This window comes from Carlito syrichta, unplaced genomic scaffold (genome assembly GCF_000164805.1).
Source record: "Carlito syrichta isolate Samal-C Ts95f unplaced genomic scaffold, Tarsius_syrichta-2.0.1 Scaffold315711, whole genome shotgun sequence".
Classification (NCBI taxonomy): Eukaryota; Metazoa; Chordata; class Mammalia; order Primates; family Tarsiidae; genus Carlito; species Carlito syrichta.
In genome coordinates this window covers 148,651-173,544 of record NW_007259807.1, presented here as the reverse complement: position 1 = coordinate 173,544, position 24,894 = coordinate 148,651, and the positions used below count along the sequence as shown (strand labels likewise).

At 41.7% G+C, this 24,894-nt stretch overlaps 1 protein-coding gene across 1 annotated transcript in view; it reads left to right on the top strand.

Moving 5' to 3' along the window:
* The window catches only part of PRDM6 (PR/SET domain 6), a 93,229-nt gene that overhangs the window by 52,003 nt on the left and 16,332 nt on the right, over positions 1-24,894 (top strand). The window contains exons 2-4 of the mRNA XM_021706532.1: positions 7,625-7,752; positions 11,847-11,971; positions 24,386-24,728. Coding sequence (XP_021562207.1) covers positions 7,625-7,752; positions 11,847-11,971; positions 24,386-24,728 — 596 coding nt within the window. The remainder of the gene's footprint in view (positions 1-7,624; positions 7,753-11,846; positions 11,972-24,385; positions 24,729-24,894) is intronic.

Below are 24,894 nucleotides of genomic sequence, written 5' to 3'. Positions count from 1 at the left end.
ATCATGCCAGTTTGTGAAAGGATTTTAAACGATGCTGGGTTCACAGGTCTAAACTGGAAACTCCAGCGACCTCTTCTGGGCCTTTCTGTGGTAATTGTTTATTATATTTTCAGTCATCATATGAAATTCACCTTTGCATTTCATAGAATTGAAAAAGATAGGCTTCAAGAAGGATGTAATTTAAAAAAGAAAAACCGTTGTTATTAGTACTTAGAATCAAGATTTAACTGCACTTCGTGGTAATTTCTTCTCAAGTTTTGAATAAAATCCAAGATCTTTTAAGTATAAAATTATCTTGAGAATGCAATTCAACTCACATCAGCATATACTGAGTTCCTCCTATGTGCTGGGCCCTTTGCTAGATGTTTAGGCACAAAGTACAGCTTCCTTATTTAAGCTACTTGGTGAAACTGAAGGAGGCTGGCATGTCAATACACAACCAAATGCCAGTGTCTGTAGCCTTGGCACAAGGATATGTCAAGGTGGGAACATAGGACAGGGAGTTTGAGCTCTCTCACTCCCTGAAAATTGGCTAATCCCTCTTATATGAAATCTTTGGATATTCCCTTCACCTCCCCACGCAAAAATTCAGGGACCCAGGTTCTGGGAGGAATAGACTCATGATTAAGTTGTAATTTAAGTCCATCTTGTTTAAGGTCATTAGCTGTCCTCAGGGCATTTATAGGATTAACGAGGAGTTGAGGAAGGCTTCTGCTCACTTCCAGACTGGGAGGCAGAGTAGTGGAGAGCCTGTAAGAAGACCTGGAGGTGAAGCCTGTGTTTGTCATATACTAGTAGTCTCACTTTGCTTAAGCCACTAACTTTTGAGACCCCATTTCCTTATGTATAAATGAACCATGTTGGAACATTCAAAAGACTGTTTTCCTGCTATTATGTTAAAATGGGCTGACATTAGTCTCTGGCTTACTGTTTCTATGATGCTAATGATTGTTAATGCAGGCTGGCCACCTTCATGAACGACAAAGTCATGTACAGGTCACTCATGACCAGTTACAGCATATAACACCGGTGCATATTTTACTCCTGCTGTTCTCGTTTAAAGTAGATTTTTTCAAGGAAAATAAGATCATGGAACAGTCTCTGAAGTCCTTTCCAGATCGGATTTTCCTGGACTCTAAATTTAACTGTGGTACTCAGCATTCTAGCAGAATTGGTACTTAAATCTGGAGACTCTATCTGCTCTGGAGATGCTCTGCCTGTGGTTTTTCACATAGGGTCCCCCAGTTGACTGTGGACCCCTAGAGATGTCCCGGAAGTTCTCTCTTGGAGCACCGGTGGGGTTTGTCATGTGGGGCAGATGCTTCCACCAACCCCTCCTGCCTTAACCAGGGTGATTTTCATCTGTTTTTATAGTGGATTACCTTGAAGACTTCTTTGAACTAAAAGGGATCTCTCACTTAAAAGATTTTGAAAGTCTGTGCCGGTAAAAATGGCAGGGAGGCGGGGGGAGGGACTCTACATCCTCCTTCCCTGGAATACTACAGGACAGAAAGTATCTTGGGTCAGATGATAGCTTCTAGGCAGCATAGGAATGATGAATGTTGGCAGTATGTCTAGGTTGTCTCTTCGGTTTTCTTAGAAAGTGTCCTAGCTGTAACAGACTGGTTTTCAGCTGTAGTAGTAATTCCTTTACAGCTGAGGTTACCAATGTAAATGCTTAATGACGCCAAGCAAGTAAGTGGATTAGGCTGATGTAAGTAGCATGTAAAACCATAGGGAGTGGTAGAGACTGGAGAACTGGGAAAGTGGTGCCCAGTCTAAGGGGGGCCACCTTTTTGTAGCTTCAGTGGATTATTGCCAGAGATTGGGGACCTATCTTTTGATTTTTCAGAAGTTAGAAATCTAAATTAGGTAAAGTTTAAAACATTTTAAAACACCGTGCAGGACAAACAAAGCTGCCCTGTAGCCTGCGCTTAGCCTGAGAACCACTAGTTTGCAGATCTTGCTTTGGAGGTCTTGCTCAGAGCTACCAATACACATAAATTCCTATCATTCAAAAGACTGTTTTCCTGCTATTATGTTAAAATGGGATGACATTAGTCTCTGGCTTACTGTTTCTATGATGCTAATGATTGTTAATGCAGGCTGGCCACTTTCATGAACGACAAAGTCATGTACAGGTCACTCATGACCAGCTACAGCATATAACACTGGTGCATATTTTACTCCTGCTGTTCTCGTTTAAAGTAGATTTTTTCAAGGAAAATAAGATCATGGAAGAAAGTGGTGCTTCCCGATATCCGGAATCATAATAAAATGCCTTTGGCCTGATGGTTTTAGGTTAATGCCATGCTTAGTTTGTAATGAGTGAGAATTTGTGTGATCATTATTTCAGGCAAATGTGTGGTGTCAGCCGGGCTCAGTGGCTCAGCCTGTAATCCCGTGCCTTTGGGAGGCTGAGGTGAGTGAATTGCCTGAGTCCGCGGGTTCAAGACCCGCCTGGGCAACTTGGCGAGACCTCATCTCTACAATAAATCCAAAAAAAAATTAACCGGGCGTGGTCGCGCGCCTGCAGTTCCAACTACTTGGAAGGCTGAGGCGGAAGGATCGCCGGAGCCCAGCAGGTCGAGGCTGCGGTGGCCGGGAGCGGCCACTGCACTCCAGTCTGGGCGACAGGGTGAGACTCCAACTCAAAAAAAAAAAAAAAAAAAAAATGTGTGGTGTCCCAGGAAATAGAATTGGATTGAAAAGTGTTGAAATCCTCTTAAAGAGGTAAGAATGAGCTCTCTACTGCCTTATCTTTCTGCTCCCATTGATAAAAAGGAAAGTACAGACCAAAAGCAATGACTTAAAAATAGCAGTACCAACGATCACAAAAGAAATCAGGGGCTGATAATGTGGTGATACATATGACAAATATTTTCTAAGGAGGATAGCACAGATATATTTTTTAACCATGAGTGACATAGCCGGCTTCTGTTTATACGGTGCCTGCAAAAATTGAACTACAAAAAAAAAGGACTAGATTTTCATTTCATTTATTTTTCTCTCTGATTTTTGTGGGAAAAAAATCCAAAAAGTACAAAGTATAATATACAAGTACTTATATACAAGCCATCAAAAAAAGCAATGAAAGTTAACATTTTGCCATATTTGCATCACAATTTTAATTTTTGTAAGAAAAGCATTGCAGATAAAGTGTAAACTCCCTTTGCTTTTGTCTTTGTTTTTTTTTCTTTTGTTTTCTTTCTATTCTCTTGTTTCCAAAGGTTACTGCTGTGAGGAAATTGTCAGGAATCCTTCCAGGGTGTTTTTCAGAATTTTTGCCGTATATTATAATTTTACCGTTATAAAATACGCTATGTAAGAGTGTTATGTTGTATATTTTGAAATTTCAACAAATAGTATCATAATCAACAATCTGAATAGATAAGTCACTATTTACTTTCTGATAATGGATTTTTTATTATTTCTAATTCGTTGCTACTACAAGCAAAGATGCAGTGAATACCTTTGAATTTGTCTCTTTAAGCACATGAATCAAAGTTTCACTGGGATAATTTTCTAGAAGTGAAATTGCTGGGCCATAGGACATATGCATTATCAACTTTAGATATTGCCAAAATGTTCTCTCACATAGCTATGTCATGTTGTACTGTTTTCATCAATGCTGGAACTACCTTTCTAAAACAAATAATCCAAATATATGTTCCTTAGTTGTAGAGTTTTCCACTGCAAAATGTAACCTTTTCCCACAAGTGTCCTGTATGCTTTTTCATATATATGTATTTCCTGTACCTCCAAAAGTTCATGTGTTCAGCTTCCTAGTAAAGAACAGAACAAATATTACAAGTTTGATGTTCTTGCTCATTCAGAATACAAGGGCACAAATTTCTTTTCTTTTTTTTTTTTTGAATTGGAGTCTCACTCTGTTGCCCAGACTGGAGTGCAGTGGCCACTCCCGGCCACCGCAGCCTTGACCTGCTGGGCTCCAGTGATCCTTCCGCCTCAGCCTTCCAAGTAACTGGAACTACAGTCGCGTGCTACCACGCCCGGCTCATTTTTTATTTACTCTAGAGATGACGTCTCACTAAGCTGCCCAGGCGGGTCTCGAACCCACGGGCTCAGGCAATCCACTCACCTCAGCCTCCCAAAGCGCGGGATTACAGGCTGAGCCACCGAGCCCAGCTCTAGGGGCACAATTTTCAGCAAAACTTTACTGTGTCAAATGTTCTTTAAACTTAACTATCTTGCTTTCATTCTCAGTTTTTAAATTAATAAAATTTCTCAACTTTTCCACATTTTCATAGGTTCTGAGGGGGTTGTCTAAACACATCATGCATGCTTTTTGATATTTTTCTGCCTATTTTAAATTTTTGAATGGTAATAAAAACAAAATAACTCTTGGTGTTGGTGTTAGTTCATCTTCTTAAATTCCTTAAGTTTTTTAGATCTATAAGGTATCTAACTTAAAACTTCATTTTTGTGTCACAGATGTTAATGCAGCCTCCAAGGACAGCTTCCTGAACTTAAAATGTTGCTGTGACTCTAGATTGAAACCTGTAAAAACAGTTGCTTACTTGGAGTTCCTTCTTTCCTGCCTGGAAGAGCATCAAACCCTGTCTGATAGTTCAGTTACATAAATAATAATAATAATAATAATAACCAGCTCTTAAATGGCAACAAAGTTGTGCTAATGATGGATAATAATAATAGGGCCCCAATTAGTGTCTGGAACTTTTCTGAGAAGTTGTTTTTAGTTCCTGTTTGGCATTCGCATTCTGGTATCCTGCTTTCAAAAACTTTATTCTCTTTATTCTAGAGGAATAAACAGAAACTACATCAGATCCTCTGGCCCAATGCTGCTCTTTCAAGAAACTCAGAATTTAAATGTTAACTCTTAACAGCACAGACCAGAAAGAGCTGAGAATTGTGTGGAGCCAAATGTAAAGGCACTGGGCTTCAATCTCCCCAGAGAACCTTGGTAGGAGGTGTTGGTCAGCTTGAGAATTTGCTTGCTGCAACTATGTATTGTGATGGCTTGACATCTAGGGTATTTATGAAGCTATTATTTGGGGCTTTTTTAAATAGTTGGGTGAAATGGACAGAATCAGATTTGTGTTCTGAAAGACCCCTCTTGCTACAGATTAGAGAATAGGTTGGAGGGGTCTGGAGAGACCACAGGGAGATCAATGAAGAGGCTCTGTACCTCAGATGAGAAAGGAGGCAAGGAAATGGGAAAGGAAGCTTCTTTGGGCTAACGTGGGTAACAGAAAAGAAAAAAGAGATGGATGCACTTGAAAAGTATTTAGGAGGCCAATTCAACTGGATTTGGTGATGGCCGGTCTCTGGTGCTGAGGGTAAGAGCAGTACCCAGATCAAATGAGTTTCTTCAACTCTGGGTATGCAGTTATGGGATGTAAGGAGGTGCATGGGATTCTTGTTACAGCTTCATATAAAGTGTTTTAATATCAGTATTAGCTGAAGCCAGGGAAGACCAATCTTATGTCATGTGCGACATCCTGTGGTATTGGCAAAAGCCTTGACAACCTGTTTAATATTGGCCAAAATCTGACAAATAGCTTTCAACATATCCTCAAGGCAAGTAGCAGTTTATTTCAGGCAGGCAAAAATTGTAGGTATACTCAGTTAAGAAAATTAGTGCTGAAACATGAGTATAGGAAGAAACACCTATGCCAGGTTTCAAGATGGACTGATGAGTGACTGATATTCCAATGAGCTAACAGTTAAGATAGACCCTACTACTTGTAAATGCTAGAGACTTTTACTTGCTGTTTAGGACATTGGCTAGAAGGGCAAAGGAGGATTTTTGTGTGTACTTCTCAAAGTGCTTTATAATAATTATCAACACTTTTTAACCCATTAAAGATTAACAGTAGTGTTTAGAGAGCCTAATAACGGTTCAGTGTTGTATCGGTTGTCGACAGCAGACTCATAGTTGAGATCTTGAATCTTAATCACTTTCTTAAAAAAGCAAAATACCCCACAACAAAAACAGAAACAACTACAGTATAATCTAACCTGAATACCTTGTCTGTCATTAGATTGTTCATGTAGTAGATGTATCTACCACATGAAGTATTTCCATTCTTTGCCATTATCCAAATACTAAAAATGTAAAGTCATTAGCCTTAAATATAATATAATCCATGAATTTCTTCATTCTTCTCAGGCTAAATTGGTTATCAGCTGTGATCACTCTGGGGTCTTTACCCAGTTGTAACTCCTGAAACAATTGTCTTTATTAGATTAATGCTTGTCTTTTATCTGTGGGGATTGTGGAACATTTGGGGGTGGAGAGAAATGAGTTCAAGAAAAGAACAAAAAAAACCTCAACTGTTCTTAAATGACTGGTAATAGTGAAAAGAAACTGTCATCACAAAGCCCCGTGGCCCCCCGGAATAGAACTACTGAGCTAAATTAATATGAATGACCATACAAATTTTGCAGCCTAAATGTAACCAGTGAGGCTTTTGATAAGACTTATTCTCATGTCTATTTGGAAAGAGAAAGCAAAAAGGCTGACTGGCAAGAGTAAGAGATGACTTTTCAGGATAATCTGGGGAAGTAGCTACCAGGATCCCACTGCTGATTTTATTTGAAAAGGTCGAGTAGTACCATGGTCCTTTTGAGAACTGTTCCCCTAAGAAACTCCTTTTTCCCCTCACTTCCTTGACTCTCCTAAGACTGGGGATGACCTTCTAGAATTGCTGTGGACATGTAACCTCATATCCCACCCCTCTAGATATCACATTCCCCCAAGTGTCTTGGATCTGAAGTGGCTTCTGGAAGGGAGAGCCGTTGTCTCTGCTGTCGGCACTGACTCTGTGTTTGCTTGTCTCTGTAGTTGTTTTGCATAAAACTTCTTTGTGCCATGCTTGTTGTGTGCTTTGAAGCAGATTTCATATTCTCAAATGATTTAAAAAGAAAATCTGCTTGAGTTGATCTAAGGTAATCCTTATCAGAACCACCTCAGTTAAGAAACTTAAAATCCACTGGAAACAGTTCTTTTTTTTCTTTCCTTTTGGAGGGCCTCTCTTTTTTGATGACTCCTCTCCTATTAGCTCCAGGTCCTGACAGCTGAAGTATTACATCTTCTGCGAGGTGAGAGTCCATTTATTTCATTTGAGTCAGAGTCTGTTTTGCCAGTTCTTTAGGGCTCCATAACTCTCCAACTGCCTGCGGTTAGGTGTCACCCAGCTTGTTGAACAGACAATTACTGCCTCCCAAATGCCTTCGAACAGTTGTGTGTTGGAGACTGGGGGCCTCTATGTGGATGTTCCAACCATGTCAGTGTAGCCTCTTCTTTCAGCTTGCTTTGTTTATACAGCAGCTCATTACTTAAGACTAGCCTGTCAAAATCAGTTAAATATTCTTTGGGAAATACGGTCACATCCTTGAGATACTACAGATATGTTTAATACAGAGAAAGATTGGCTTGATAAGAAAAACGTGATCAACTTGCATCACCCCCAAATATTTTCCTGTTATTCCAGTTGAGTTTCCACAAGCATCAATAAGCACGAGCAAACCTAAGGGCAATAAATTTCTGCAGCTGACACACAAAGACACCAAGGGAAGCAGGGAAAATGATTACTGATGATTCGTTCTAACTACTTGACCTTCTTGACCTCTTCTCCAGATATATGACCAGGATGGGACACTACAGCACTTTATTGATGGTGGGGAACCTAGTAAGTCGAGCTGGATGAGGTATATCCGATGTGCAAGGCACTGTGGAGAACAGAATCTAACAGTAGTTCAGTACAGGTAAAGTATATCTTGATTTACCACCTATAGAGCTGAAGCCATTTGGCTTGCATATACAAATTCAGGCTTGCTGCTCGCTTGTGGTTGAAAACATCCTGCAGAACTCTGCAAGAACTGGCAGACGTTTTTTTGCCAGGTTTCTGAAAACCCCCTTAGTTTTCATGACAATAATGTAATGAGCATTCAGGATTAAAGGTGCACAAGGTAAAAGTTGCTTCCACATCATTTTTTTTTTTATTTTATTTTTTTGAGTGGGAGTCTCACTCTGTCGCCCAGACTGGAGTGCAGTGGCACACTCCCAGCCACTGCAGCCTCAACTTCCTGGGCTCTGGCGATCCTTTCGCCTCAGCCTTCCAAGTAGCTGGAACTACAGGCATACGTTACCACGCCCAGCTAATTTTTGATTTATTGTAGAGACGAGGTCTCGCCAAGTTGCCCGGGCGGGTCTTGAACCCGCGGGCTCAGACAATCCATTCTCCTCAGCCTCCCAAAGTGCTGGGATTACAGGCTGAGCCACGGAGCCCGGCATCATTGTTTGAACTTCCACTATGGCCAGAATGAGCTCAGCAAATTCACTAACTTGGGATGGTTTTCCCCAGCAGATGTGTACACACAGATAAGTATGAATTCAGAGATACAGCACTGGGTCCTTTGCTTTCAGTCTCCTTCAGGGTGTTTCCCCAGGGGAGCAGTTTTATTTGCACAAAGTCACGGAAAACCTAGAAATTGCTACCTTCCCAAGGCATCCCTTTCAAAACCGTTATGCTTCACAGCAGTGATGGATCCAGGGTAGCTCTCCTGCTCCTCCAAAGGTGCCAGAGGGTTTGGCCCTCTGTTGATTCAGAATATATTTCTATGATGAGGAAATTCCAGAGCTTAGAGAAGCTCCCAGGTGGTGGGCAAAGCCCAAAGGCCAGTGAAGGCAGGGTAGAGCTATCCCCATTTCCAATAAGGAATCATACAAAGAGGCTTCTAGGCTGAGAGACAGAGGGTTTCTCCCGTGCTAAGCCATGTCTTCTCAGTGCACCTGCTGGTTAATCATTTCCACTTAGTGCTAAAGAAGGCTGGAGTGGAGACAAGAGGGCAAAAACATCAAATAGGAAAAAAGTCCTACCATAAGCCTTCTTTTCTCAAAATCCCTCGAAAACGTGCACCATATAAATATATGACCTCAGTTATAAACAGCCATGTTCCCTTTAGAATCAGAAGCAACTGTTTAGCTTTATTAGGCACCACAGACACATCAAAGCGGAGGACTCTGTGCTCAGCAACTTGGAGTACTGCCTATGGCTATTTATTTTCCTTTCCTTTTTTAAAAAAATGAAGCCTTTTTTTTCATTTTTAACTTTCTTCCTCTTGTGGGCTAAAGGCTGCACATATCTGGCTTGCTTTCTGAAGGTCTCCAATTCAAAAAGAACATATTTGGGCAGCATACAACTCACTGCCTTTGTTTCCAATGCAGTTTTATTTCATTAAATAATGGTTTACAAGAAATAGTGCAAGACAGTATTTGGTTACGTTGCTGTAGATGGGCTTTACCCGCCTTTGTAACAACTGCATTTCTGTCATGGTTTTTATAAAATCCTGAGTTAGAAAATCAGTAAAGAAGGCCAGGCTCAGTTGTTTGCACCTGTAACCTCATCACCTTGAGAGGCTGAAGTAGGAGGATAACTTAAGCCTATGAGTTCAAGACCAGTATGGGCAATGTAGCAAGAACCTTGTTTCTACAAAAAAGAAGTAAAAACGTAGCCAGGAGTGGTGGTGTATACCTGTAGTCCCAGCTACTTGGGAGGCTGAGGCGGGAGGATTGCTTGAACCCAGGAAGTTGAGTCTGTAGTGATCCATGATTGTGCCACTGCACTCCAGCTTGGGCAACAGAGCTAGATCCTGTCTCTAAAAAAATTTTTTTTAATTCAAAAAATACAATTTAGTAAAGAGTGTGTTTGTTTATGCAGCAAGAGATAGTTTGGCTCGTTCTGTAATGAGTCCCCAGAGAGCTCTTGAGGCAAATTCTGAATCTGCGAAAACAAGAGACCCCTCAGAGGAAGGTGGGCATGGGTAAGCCGTTGTCTATCTATCAATATTAAGTGGTTTTACAACTCCGCTTTCATGATGGTGCTTACACGACGAGTCCTCTATGCTGATCTGTTTTCGATTACTTCAGAGCTTTATAAAATGAACTACAAAAACACAATTTTAAAAACTGGCATTCATCACCAGTGACCACGTCCAAGAGTAAGAAAATAGAAAAGTTGGACCCTGAAGAGCCAGCCTAATTTTTATTGTACGTGAATGTCCTCTTCACAAAAAGTCAGCTGGTTTAAATTCATTCTGTTATGATTTGTAATATCTAAATGGAATTTTCTTCAAAGCGCCCTTGATTGATTGACCCTTAGCTGAACGTTTTGTTTTTATTTTGAGGCTGACAATAATGTTTGTTGGCATGTGTTCCGCTTCAACTGCGTTGGGACGCCATGAAGCTATCTTTATGAGTCATCCAACCACAATACTAAATACATGTCAGCAAAGGAAATATTATCTGAAAAGGGAAAAATCCCTTTGATGTGCTTCAACATGCAGAGATTTCTGCGAGTTTTGGAAGCTCTGCCCGCTTGTAAGGAAGGGTGTACGCTTACACATTTTTTTCCCCCTTTCGGCCTACTCCGTGCCTCAGAAGACCACCCATTGCTCAAAAACAGTTCTGTTCTTTCAGCGGCAAAGTGTGTCATTTGGTTTTAGCACATTCATTTGCCGGGCGCTGTGTTTACATTAAGGGAAGCCAAACCGAGAGATGAAATGTTACGAGGGTGAAGTACAAAGTAGACTCAATTTTTCTCAAGTTAGGAGATGCCAGTGATTTATAGTCTGCTCCAATTTTGCTTTTTTTTTTTTAAATGTAGCACTGGAAAGAATTAATAAAATGCACAGCTCTTAGAGATGCAGAGGGAGGAAGGGTAGCGAGGGCCGGACAACCGGCTGGAGTTTTTGTCAGATATTCATAGAATGTTGGGAAAAACATTCTGCTTAGCTAGCAGTGCCCTCGTGAGACAGAATGGCAGCAAGTAAGGAAAATAACAAGATAAATGAAATTTTTGCAGCTGCAAGTAAAATATTGAGAATCTGCACTTTTTTATTGATCTTTATGATCCTATTGCCAAGAGCCACTTTGTGGTGACAAAATATGTTGACAAGTGCATAGCTCACTGCCATGAAAAATGTGGAGAAGGATTCGCCTTATGTCTGCAGTGTTATACAAGGAACAAATTGCCCTGCTACAGCCAATTCCTTACAGAAAGGAGAAATTTAAGGCCCACCAACCCTACACACTTTTATCTTGAACTTGAGGCTAATATTTATAGCAATTCTTCATTGAGAAAACCAGTCGCAGTCTCCTCATTCTTTTTTTTTTTTTTGCCTGTAGATTTTTCTTTACCATACCAAAGCTGTTATAAAAAAATGTTTATTTCTTGGTACCTTCACTGTATCATTTCAGAGTGTAATCTTTCAGCCAGAGTAAAGTGCTCCTCTTGTATTTATTGAATTTCCATCCATTTCACATAAGAGGGTTTTTCTCTTCTCCTGTATCAAACTTCAGGAGAAAGGCAGTGGAGAAGGATTTTATTTCTCTTAATCTTTATATCACAAAGCTGCTTAATTTTATTACAAATTTGGGAACTCCCAATGTCAAGTTGCAAGTATACACTTAGTGCTTTTCCTTAAAATAATAAATGCATCGTATTTGTTTATATATGAGGTTGGGGTACCAGTGCCCTTGTAATTTGCCATGCCAATTAGCATGAGATGGAATTTTTTAAAAAATGAACTCGTCCTTTCTGCTACCCCCTGGCCAAATATCTGTCTCTTCAGCCAAGAAGTTCTATGATGGGACACTGTGGAAATAAACTGCATACTGTTAATCATGCTGAGTTACAGGCTCTAATTGGTTGTTGGGACAATAAGGTGGGTGTAGATTTATTACAAACAGAAACTGTTTAGGTGGAGCTGGGCAGAACTTTTTGGGGGCAATAAAAATGTGGGTGGGGGCACATGAGTCCTGCACATTACTAAGCTGGGTTTTCTTTTGTTTTGAATAGGTCGAATATATTCTACCGAGCCTGTATAGATATCCCCAGGGGCACCGAGCTTCTGGTGTGGTACAATGACAGCTATACGTCTTTCTTTGGGATCCCCTTACAATGCATTGCCCAGGATGAAAACTGTAAGAATTTATTTTAGCTCTAAATTTGCATCTCAAAATACCTATTTCAAAGCTAACATTGTAAGAGTGTGTTTTGAAACTCCTGAAACATTGTTCACTAGGATATGTAAGGCAAACATGCACAAGTCTGTTCTATCATTTTCTTTTCCTGTATGTGGTGTGCTTTCTCACAGGACATCTTAACCTGTACGAGTCAATCCCTTCTCACCTATTCACAATTTCAAAGCCTTTGTCAGAGTTTTAAACAATAGCTTTCAGCAAAGTTAAGTCAGCAGGTATGCACCGAGCACCTACTGAGTGTCTGGTTCTATACTTGCTACCTTGGAGGGACTGCAAGAGCAGTGTAAGATACAACTGCTGCTCTGAAGGGGTACACAGTCCTGTTAGAGCCGTACTGTATGCAAAAATGAAAAAAGAAAATAATGCCATTGAATCAGGGGTAACACCACCTCCAGTTGATGGGGTGTGCATACTCCTACATAGTCGTTGGAATGAGAAATGGTAGTAAATATTGTAGAGATATGACTGGGAAAGTTGTGTCTTTCTAAATTTTTTGTCTAAAACTATGTCTGGAAACATGTAATTTTCTTTTGTCTTTATTACCATGCCAGCTATCTTTAAAAGAGTAACATCTGGGCAAACGTGAGCTTGCAGCAACTTTCACATAAACTTTTAATTTTTGTTTTATCAATCCTTTAGAAACTATCATAAGGTGATTTCTAGCATTTGGAACAGAATTAGGTAATTCTGATGTGTTCCAGTGAGAAATGCTGGTTTCAGTGATACTGTGTTTTCTTGTCACTAAATTTGTGACTGATAATTTGATATTATGCTATAACAAGAAACAAAGATATATTTTGGTAGTGGATAAGACACTTCATTTTGAAAAAAGAGTTGTTTTTCTGTTTTCTTTTCCACTTTCTTATAAGTACATGTGCGTGTGCGCGTGTGCGCGCACGCACGTGCACACACACACACATACCCACACTCCAGTTTTAAAATGCTCATGTTACTACTGATCAAAATGCTGATGATCAGATATTTCTTTCTCATGTTGTCTTTAATCTCTCTATAAAAAGTAAAGTCCTCAAAAATCCTATTGCCATTAACTTTCCTTTTCTATTTTACTCTAACCCCAAACCAATCTCAAATCAAAAATGAATCTTTGGACTTGCAGTACATTCCTCTTACTTCCTAAGTTTCCATTGGAAAGTTTCTTTTCTGCAGCAATGCTCCTGTTTTCATAGGAGAAAATCTCAGTGTTGGACATGAGAGTGCAGTTGGTGTGAAAGGCAGATGTGGACACAGAGGCCACTGTGCTTTGCCTTGGCCAGAATGGCTCCATGCCCCACCTCCCCTGAAACCAGATCTTGATCTGTGCACAGAAAAATGCCAGCATCAGCCCCTCCAGCCCCTACCCTCTGATCTGTTGATGTGGACTTGTCTATCCATTGGAACCTTGACATAACTTCATCTTCTAAAGTGTGGAATTTGATCCAAAAGGATTCCAGAAGTCCTGTGAGGTCCTCTGCTTCCTCCTTTCATACAACCCATTATAGACTCTGAAGGTGTTGTTGTGGTTTATGTGTTGAGAGATGTCTGGGAGTAAATGTATCGAGGTCTGGAGTTCCAAAGTACATAGCACACAGTCCAAATATTCATCCGTCAATTCATTGCTCATGAGCCAGTATCTTTTCTGGGTGCTGCATATGCATCAGTGAACAAAACAGACAAGAATTCCTGTCCTCATGGAGCTTACATTCTAGTGGAAGGAGACAGATAATCAACAAATATTTAAGTGAATAAGTAGTTTATCAGATGGTGGTAAGTGTTGTGTGGTTAATAAAACAGAAAAGAGGTAAGAAATGCCAGGAGTTGGGAGTTACAGTTTCAGAGAGTGGTCAGGGTAGGTCCCACTGGAAAGGTGACCTTTGGGCAAAAGGCTTAAGGTGGTGAAGAAACAAACCACACGTCAGTAGGGAAAAGAGCATTCCAGGCAGCAGGACTAAAAGTATAAAGACCCCAACACAGGAATGTTCTTGGTGTGTTGGGAGAGTGTCACCAAGGCCAGTGTGGGTACGGGAAAGTGAGTGAGGTGGGAAGAGGTTAGCTTAGACATGGGAAGGTGCAGCGGCAGGGATTTTGTAGGGCCCTGAAGGCCACTGTTAAGGCCCTGGCTCTGACTTTGTGTGAACCAGGCAAAGGGGGCTGAGTAGAGCTTTGGGCAGAAGAGAAATCTGACAAGTTTTAATAGATTTACTTTGTCTACTGAGTGGAGGCGAGACAGTAAGTGTGTGGGGGTACAGGGAGTCCAGTGAGAGGAATTCAGGGGAGAGATGATGGTGGTTTGGACCAGCATGGAGGTGGTAGAGGTGGTGAGAAGTAGTTGGATTCTCGATATGTTTTGAAAGTAAAACCAGCAGCATTTTCTGACAGATGCTGAGTGACAGAGAAAGAGGAGTCAAAGATGACTCTGAGGCTTTTGGTTTGAGGAGCTGGAAGGAGAGCACGAGCACCTACTGAGCCCTGAGACAGAAATGGAAACCATGAAATGACCTCGTAGGGCATGCATCTGTTACTCTTGACATGGATCTCTTGGGTGGGGGACTCTCAGTCACGTGTTGCTTCCTCCTAACAATGCTGCTTTACGTGAACTGGAGGGCATGAGGGATTGAGGTGGGACATTTTGGGGTCTGTTCACAGCCACCTAATAATGGGTACCTAAGGGCATATCACCTAGCCTTCAGATATGGTGCCACAGTGCCAAAAATGTACTTTCTGGAAACAACACAGGGTTTGCTTTTCAGTCCTCCACTGTAGTCCAGCCTGTGTGACGCATTCTTGAGGCTGACAATTAAAGTATTGAATAAACTATACCAGGGCATATGTTATATCATTTAGCACTTGAAATCCTTGATAGAAAATTTGCAAAGCCACCAAAGCTTGAAGTATTGTGGACTCAGTAGGGAACTAAGCTGCTCTTTTGGGTTCAGTTCAGAGCTCAAATAAGGGTTATGGGGAGTCTAAAAGGAATTAAGTCACTGACTAAAATGCTCCGCTGTGACAATCCCCTTCCCCCAAGGGTATTATAGGAATTTTATTTCAGTTCCTGTCTCAAAGTCATATATCTGTCATGTGATTGGCCACCCAAGAAAACAGCAGAAGGCTTCATCAGATAGTGTGGGGGAGATATATGACTTTGACTCTAACTGTAAGATGGATTCTCATTCCATATGATTCACTGAGAGACCTGGGAATGCTTTATAATGAGGGTTCCTTATTCTATGCTGAGAAAATACTCTGTGTGATTTAGAAGCACAAATGTGCGAAAGGGCACAGACAGATAATTTAACAGATAGCCTTCCACAGTCCTGGTAATTTAAATCATCTCCACTGGATTAGCAATTCTAAGAACAATTTTTATCCCACTGAGCCAGCCACAAAATAAATTAGGTACCTTAAAAAATAAGCTTCTTGAGATCAGAGACATATTGGATAAAATACCTCCACAGAGCCTCCTTATAGTGCTCTGCACACAGTAAACAATTAATAAATGCTCACTGGATAAATACCGCGATTTTTTTTTGTTGTTGCCATTATTAGAAAGGATCAAATATTTCAGTCACATTTTTCTTTGTTGATGAAATTGATACCTGGACCAAGACATTCAAGGAAAATGTGATTTTACTTAGTGAATAATACTTATTAAGCACTTCCATTTATAGAAATATAATTTTCTTCCCATGGTTCTTTCAACATGAAAAGTACACATTTCCTATTGAGCGTGTGCAGTGGGTTTGGGCTCAGTAAGCAGCTCCCTCGGCCGGTGGCCCCATAGCAGGGGCAGCTGTGGGTACACTTGCTGTCTGGACAGCCCACTGAAAGCCGCCTTGACTCAAAGAGAAGACAGCGGTTCACACAGGCATTTGGGTTCTGGAAGCAATTCCTATGTTATTTTCTTTTGAAAAAAGTCACATTGTAAATGTAATAGAGCTCCAAAGGGAGAGTCCCTCCATCCACTGTGGGCCTTTCAAAGAGCCTGAAGGAAGGCCTGTGTCGACAGATCGCATCCGCAAGAAGGAATGAGGTTCCCCAAAGCTTCCAGTGGGGGATTAGCTCCTGCAGAGTGTAAAGACCGTAGTGTATTCATATTCGTTTCAGAGGAAATTAAAAAAAAAACCTAGGAATAAATGTTAAACAAGTCTTCCTGCTGCTTTTTCTGTCTCAGCATATGAAGCTGAGGTAGCAGAATGTGAAACTTGATGGCAATGCGGGAGTTACTATGTTGGAGTAAACCCTGCCGGGAGGAGGCCTGCCTTTTCCTTTTGATTTTAAAAAGCAGAAGATAAAAAGGGGGACCTCTGCAGAGTGCCCTCACCCCCATTGTCCTACCAGCAATGAGAAGCTAGGTCAGGGTAAAGAAGGCATGACTCCTGCCCTTACCCATGCCCCTCCGAAGATGACAGTACAGTTCAGGTGCAGGACAATCCCTGTGCAGGGCCTAAAGGAAGCATTGTGATGAGGTGCAAAAACCCAAGCCCCGCCCTAGAGGAACTCAGTCTAGAAGAAGGCACATAGGCACACAACTACAATATAAAACTCAGCTGTCGCATGAGATGGCCCTGAGCTCTGGGTTGACAGGCTATTAATGCAACTGATAGGAGTCAAGGTTCCAGGCCCCTTGTGTACAGTGCAAAGCCGGGGTTGGAGTTTTTGCATAAGTCCAGAGCCTCCTCATAGTGCTATGCAAACAGTAAACAGAAGGTACTGTCCTGACCCTGAATGGGGACTAGGAAAAATATTACCCTCAAGCCAATAGACCAAGGAACTGTCCATCTTGAGCCATTGGTGAGAGCAAAGTCCCACTCTAAATAGGGCTTGATTTTGGACTATCTCCCAGATGTGGAAACCCTGGGCCAAGAAATGAATATAAAAAGTGGTCCAGAACTGTTGAAACCTGTAGGTTTCTAGAAGAAACAAAGAAGTCACCCCACAGGGATGCCTTTGTGTCTGCACAGGACACCAGCAAAAAAGGCAGCACCCTCCAAAAACGTGTTCACAGAGAAAATGACAAAGGACTCAGAAAGTCAATGTCATGAGAGATTTGACGTTCTGGGTGCAGTAGGATATGGTGGTGTGCTGCCTTGATCCCAACTTTGACACAGGACTGAGGCACTCACTCCCCCTGTTCATGGGAATGTAGGGGGCTGACATCTCTCAGATGGATTTGTCACCAGAAATTTCCTTCAGCCCACGAGAGCCACCTTACCCTTTGTCATACTTCTTCCCCATGGTAGTCCATGTCTAGTGACTCGTCTGTGTGGAGTGATAAAGGACCAGTTCCCTCATATCAAAGCAGGACAACTCTGAAGGACATTCGCAGCTCCAGAGCTGTGAAACTCTTCCCTCCTGCTTGCCTGTCTCCCCAGCGGGTGCTGATCCCAAGAGCAGTCCCCAACCCGAATCTCCATTTGGGTCCTCTGCTTCCCAGGGGACCCAACTTAAGATAGGTATTACCAGGCTTTTATTTTCAATCCAGACGTTTCTACTGAGCCCCAGACTCCTATCCAACTGTCTTGGCAACATCTCATCTTGGATGTCTCACAAGCATCTCAAACCAAACCTGTGTAATACTAAAGCCATGCTATTCTCTCCCACAAACCTCTCCTCCAGCTCCACAACTCTCACTCCTGTTCATCCAGTTGCTCTTTCTGGAAACTGTGACACCTCAGTCTTGCTCACATGTCTATCTAACCAGTCATCAAGTCCCATTGATTGTCTATTCTGATTTGTGAGTACGTGTGTGTTTTGGTTTTTTTAGAGATAGGATCTTGCTCTGTCACCCAGGCTAGAGTGCAATGGTACGATCATAACTCACTGCAGCCTCACACTCCCAGGCTGTAGTCATTTTCCCACCTCAGCCCTCAGAGTGGCTAGGGCTACAGGCACATGCTACCATGCCCAGCTAATTTAATTTTTTTTTTTTTTTTGTAGAGATGAGTATCTCACCATGTTGCCCAGGCTGGTCTTGAACTCCTAGGCTTGAGTGATTCTTCTATTCTGGCCTCTTGAAGTGTGGGATTACAGGTGTGAACCGCTGTACCTTGCCCAATTGTATATTCTTGATGCATTTCTTCTCTTCATCTCTACTGCCACCCAATCACTGTCACCCTCCACTCTGGCTTAGACCCATCACCCCATCACATGTGACCATGATCTGTGCAGCTGCCACAGACATTGGCGATGGTTATGCCCTCCTCTCCAGCGTCAGCTGTAGCCCATCTCCCCTTCTCTCTCAAGCTGGGTTGGCCTTCCATCAGTCCCTTCAGAGCCCTGAGCTCTTTCCTCCCTCAGTATGACACATAGACTCTCTGGCAGAGCTGTCTTGCATTACCTTTTCTTCCTTTTACACCTTTCTGATGCCCATGCACCCTTTAAAAGGACTCAGATTCCCTCATACCACAAATTTAGCCATCACCGATTTATTATTTCCTGGTATCTTTTTCTTCTCTCTCATAGCACTTACCACACTTGTGGTAACGATATTTTGTCAAGTCTAAAACATATATATTTTTCACATTTTAATCTTTCTGGAACCGGCAGATGTCTTGCAATTCATGGTGACTTACAATTGTAATGGTGAAATTAATGGAATGTTAGATTTGATGAAACTGAGTAAAATATCTATAAAAATAGCAGCTTACTATCTGTCTCTCCTACTAAACTTTATGTCTCATTAGGGCAGGGACTGTGGCTCTTTTGATCCCCCAATATTCTTGGTACCTAGCGCAGTGTTAGGCATATAATAGTTGCTCAGTAAGCATTTGCAGACTGAATGGATAAGGGGGTAGTAAAATAGAACTTTGCTTTATGGATTCTGAATTTGCCTCTCTTGATGCTTTAATTGTCCAGAGTCGATGAGTTCATGTTCTTCCTTGACTGGCTCCTCCAAGGCTTTGAGAGTTTGCCCTCTTCCGCTTTGCATTTCTGGAGTGCTGAGATTAACTAGCTCAGAACTGCTTCACAAAGAAACCACTTCATCTTGTGGTCGTCTTAGTCAGTCATCTCCAGGCCTTTGCAGTTGTCTGTGTTGGGGTTTTTTTTTTGAGTTGGGTTGAGATTTGGTTTCCTGGTTCGTTTTCTGTCCCTTTTCTGATCATTTCCTATGTTTAATTAAGACTTTGCTGTAACCAATGAAGCTGATATATAGGAAGAATAGTCTTCTGTGTCTTCTAAAATGTTCTGCTTTTAAAAAATTACACTTTTACTGGGTGCAGTAGCTCGTGCCTATAATTCCAGCACTTGGGGAGGCAGAGGTAAGAGGATTGCCTGAGCCCAGGGATTCAAGAACAGCTTGGGAAAATTGGTGAGACCTCATCTCTACAATAAATAAAAAAATTAGCCAGGCATGCTGTCACAGACCTGTAGTTTCAGCTCTTTGGAAGGCTGAGTTGGAAGGATCGCCTGAGTCCAGCAGGTCAAGGCTGCGGTAGTAGTGATTGAGCCTCTGCAGAGAGGACAGAGTGAGACTCTGACCAAAAAAAAAAGCATTCTTCGTAGACCTCTAGGGTCCTATGGAACTGTGCAGGAATCCTACAGGATAGTTTAGAAATTTTTTTTAAAAAATGGTTGCTTTAATGAAATTATTTATTGCTACCCTTACTTTTTCTTTTCTGTAAATTATATGTTCATTTTTATTCAGTATGTTTGAATTTATTCATAAGTCCACTAAAGGACTATGCCAAAAGTAGAATAGAGAGTACAAGTGTTGCTACCTGGAGCTGAAATAACATACTATATTTGTTTTGAGTTGTTCTGAAAGCGAAAATAATAAAATGGAGAACAATTTTTTCAACCGTATGCACTTTTACTACCGGAATGCTATTTTTACCATTAACTCAGATCCAAAACATCGTGGCTTATTACACTAACTTTTAGATAGATATATAAGCATAAATTTTTTTTTGAGGGGGGAAAGGCGTAGACATGACACATCAAACCACAGGGTTGTATAAACATAAATTTTTATTTATTACCATTTGACATTGATAATTAACCTTACAAAAATTCATTGGTCCACAGATTCTTTTACTTTAACTTTTTTATTGATACATAATAGATGTACCTATTTTTGTACACATGTGATGATTTAATACATTCATTTAATCTGTAAAGATCAAATCAGTGTAATTGGGATGTCCATAACCTTAAATATTTGTCTTTTCTTTATGTTAGACACTTTTGAATTATTCTCTTCTAGCTATTTTGAAATATACAATAGATTATTGTAAACAATATTCATCTGACTAATCTAACAAACACTATGTCTTATTTCTTCTTTCAGACTATATATTTATATTCATTATCCAACTTCTCTTCATCCCTCTTCTCCCTCTGACCCACCATTCTTTTGTTTTCATATAAAAGTTATATGACCTTAACAATTGTTGAAAATTAATCAATTAGGCTGCTTTCTAGAAGTGCTAAGTGAGAAGTCAGAATCCATCGTCTATACTTGGAGTGTATTATTTCCCCCTAAAGATATACGCCCCTTTCCATCAGTGATGCTTCTGGCAAGGGTGTCCCGCCCTCCTGCATATTGATGAGCTTTTGTTCTGCAGTCTCCCCACCATGCCTTCCTTCCTGTTAGTCTGAAATTCCCAACCTGCAGGAGCTTAGTATTGCCTGAAAAAAAGCTTGCGGATTTCCCTACGCTTCATTTGCCTCCTTTGGATTTGTAATGAAAGGGCAAAGCAAGATGGTTCTACCCTAACCTCTGACAATGCTGCTGTTTTTGTTTTAAAAGTGCCAAGACTTCCTTTTTATCTTTCAGTATCTATCTATCCACGTAACTATCTGTCTATCTGTATATCTATCTATCTATTTTGAGTTGGTGTCTCCCTCTGTCACCCAGGCTGGAGTGCAGTGGCATGCTCACAGCTCACTGCGGCCTCGTTCTCCTGAGCTAAGGCAATACTTCCACCTTGGCCTTCCAAGTACCTGGCACTACAGGTGTGCGCCACCATGCCTGACTGATTTTTTATTTCTATTTTCTCGTAGAGATCAGGTGTTGCTATGTTGCCTCGGCTGGTCTGAAACTCCTGGGCTCAAGCAATCCTCCTGTCTCAACCTCCCGAAGTGCAGGGATTACAGACATGAGCCACCATGCCCAGCTCATCAGTGCCTGTTTAAAAAGTAACAATCTGTGTGCCATAAAACATTTTTGGAAAGTATAAAAATTGTCTACAAATTACATATTGATTATATACTTTTGCCCCAAAGTTCAAATACACATAAATATTTATTATATAGGGTATGAACATATGCACACATATATGTATGTGCATATAGGCATATATAACATATGTTTCTATATAGGCCACACATACACAAAACACCATACTAGCTGTAAAATGTCCTTTATATTTTTGAAACACTGCTAGTGAGCAGAGATGATGTGAGTATATGGTCAGTAAAAAATTTCCTGCAAGTCAGAAAGCTAAAGCTTGCAGCCTAACTGTCCTTAACTGAATGTGTGACACTGGACAAGTTACTGGTCCTTCTTGGGACTCAGATTTTGTCATTAGCAACAGGAGAGGGTCAGATTCAATCAGTGATTCTCAGCCCTGATTTCACATTAGAAATAATTGAGATACTTTAAAAATGGAGACATCCTGGCCCTATTGAGAGATTCTGATGTAACTTTTAAAGATTCTTCTCTGAGTCTAATGTTCACAGGGTTAAGAACTGCCAACTAAGGCTGGGTGTGGTGCCTCACTTTGGGAAACTGAGGCTGGAGGATTGCTTGAGCCCAGGAATTTGAGACAAGCCTGAGCAACATAGCAAGGCATCGTCTCTGCAAAAAAATCAAAAAATTAGCGAAGCATGGTGGTGCACGCCTATAGTCCCAGCTACTCGAGAGGCTGAGGCAGGAGGATCACTTGAGCCTAAGAGTTCAAGGCTGTGGTGTGTCATGATGGTGCCACTGCACTCTAGCCTGGGTGACAGAGTGAGACCCCCAACTCAAAAACAAACAAACAAACAAACAAACAAACAAACAAAGCCCTGCCAACTAGATAAACTCTGGTTTATCTAGATCTGCAGTCTTTTGCTTTATTTTTCCTTCCTAGGACGGATGGGTCATGCTGACAGAGCCTCTGATTGGATGTGTTTAACACATGTGGTTCTGTAGAATGCTCTGAGCTGGAGACCTGAGGCAGCACACCCAACCCACTGTGTCCCCACACATGCTGTCTCCCCATACATGCTGACACATGTGTGTGTCTACTCACACACAAAGCCTTGTGGCAGTCATGGTCCTCTACCCTTAAGGACACTGACTCTTGATGCTATGTAGGAATCTCAGCAATGGTCTGTGGCAGGGCAAGATGGCTACTCCCAGTTCATGTGCTTCCTTTCATGTGGCCTTGAACCAGTGACCGATAGCCATAGTTGGCATGATTTTGTTACTTGCCATCACCAATCTTTTTGCCAACCATCCTTTTCAAAAATTTTTGTCTCTAATTGCATTATCTTGACCACTTTGTAACCATAATCTCTTTGACACTCGAAGTGACCAATGAATATAGTTATTTTATTTATTTATTTATTTATTTATTTATTTATTTATTTTGAGTTGGAGTCTCACTCTGTCGTCCAGACTGGAGTGCAGTGGCCACTCCCGGCCACCGCAGCCTCGACCTGCTGGGCTCCGGCGATCCTTCTGCCTCAGCCTTCCGAGTAGCTGGAATTACAGGCGTGCGCTACCCTGCCCGGCTGATTTTTTGATTTATTGTAGAGATGAGGTCTTGCTGCCCGGGCGGGTCTCGAACCCGCGGGCTCAGGCAATCCACTCACCTCAGTATCCCAAAGGTGTGGGATTACAGGCTGAGCCACCGAGCCCGGCTATAGTTGTTATTTTATGAAAGAAGAAAAATTTTTTAAGTCTATTAGGTTCAAATCACCTCTGGACCTATGGAATGACTGGAGAATTCTTGATCAATATTATGAACACAATAATATCTTCAAAAAAAAGAACAACACACTTTAGGCATCTTAAGTTTTGCATCTAAAAAATGCTTCTTACTTTTAGTTCTTTCCTCATTTCCACTGCCACCACCCCAGTTTCGGGCCACCTTCCTCATGCCAGTTTCTTCTCCTATAGTAATAAGAAAGTGACTGTGCTGCTTGTAGACCCTGAAATGAGGCTTTCATGATCACATTTAAATCTTGTAAATGGGGGCTTGAAGATGAGGAAAGCAGGGCCCACAGAGCTCAACGTCTATTGTGTGTCAGCCATAGGCCCAGCTCTTTACTAAATGCTGTCTATGTATTATCTCATTTAATCCTTAGAGTGACCCTTTTACATTTTAGCAGGAACTAATTCGTGGATTTAAATGTTCTATACTTTTCAAAGGCTAGTGGAGTTAAAACCTGGGCCATCTCAACCACTGACATGCTGCTGTTATTCTGCCCTCATTTTATAGATGGAGAAACTGAGTCATGGAGCGATTAATTAATTTGCCTAGGATCACCAAGCTAGTGAAAGGCAGAGTCAGGATTTGAACCCAGGTCTTTCTGATTCCAAAGCCCAAGTTGCAAGCACCACACTCTATTGTTTTCCACTTTTACCTTTCTCTGTGCACCTGTCTATAAATCAGGCCTCACTCAAGCCACCTTTAAACAGTGATTCTCTTCTTCTTGCTATTCCTCTGCTCAGAAACAGTCCGTGTCTGTTTTGTAGGTCTGAGGTTATTTATTTATTTGGACTTTTAAGGCCCTCCCAGGTCTCTCCTGATTCCCAACCCTTATTCCTACAGTGCCCAGAATCCGTGCCCTGCTCAGTCAGCCTGTCTTCCTTACAATCACACCAGCATGTCAGACTTCTGTCTCCAGGTGTCTTTCATCTTGTTCCTTTCATCTCTTCAACCAGCTTCCCCTAGATACTTGTCCTGTACTGGCAGGGTCTGTAGGAAGGCCTGAAATTCTCCACCAGTCAAGCTGAATCCACCTACTCTGTGCTGCTCAGGTTACCCGTCCTAGGCAGGACCCCTGCTCACTGCCCCTCCCTTGCTGTGCCTCCCCAAACTTCCTCCAAACGTGGGGCACAGTGTGGAGCCTCATTATGGAGCCTCGTGAGGTCCAAGTCATAAGTGAGCTCCAGGAGGGCAAAGACTATGTCAGAATAATCCCAAGCATGTAGTATTTGCTTAATAAATAGGCATCTGATGTTTTAGTAATTTGTGATAATAGTGCCTTCCCTTCAAATCAGATTGTTTGTTATTATGCTATTTCCAAATCCAGAAAAACAAATGTTTAAAATGCTGATTTATAGAACTTTTCAAAAGTATGTGTTGTTGTGCTTATTTTAAGGGCTAGTAAAACTGATCTTCTAAACTGTTGCTATTCTCCTAGTAAATGTCCCTTCAACGGTAATGGAAGCCATGTGCAGACAAGACACCCTGCAGCCCTTCAACAAGAGCAGCAAACTCGCCCCGGCAACCCAGCAGCGCTCCGTCGTTTTCCCCCAGACTCCGTGCAGCAGGAACTTCTCTCTCCTGGATAAGTCTGGGCCCATTGAATCAGGATTTAACCAGATCAACGTGAAAAACCAGCGAGTCCTCGCAAGCCCAACATCCACAAGCCAGCTCCACTCGGAGTTCAGTGACTGGCATCTTTGGAAATGTGGGCAGTGCTTTAAGACTTTCACCCAGCGGATCCTCTTACAGATGCACGTGTGCACACAGAACCCCGACAGGTAACCATGACTCTCACTGCTCACGGGGTGTTTGTCTAGTGGGACCCACTGCCTGCCTTCCTGCCAGCTTCTGATTGCTTCCACAGGGAAAACCCTGTACTAAGAGGTGTCTGCATCCTGGAAAGCCACAGAGCAGTGTTAGGCCACTGCTTGACTTTATTGTTTA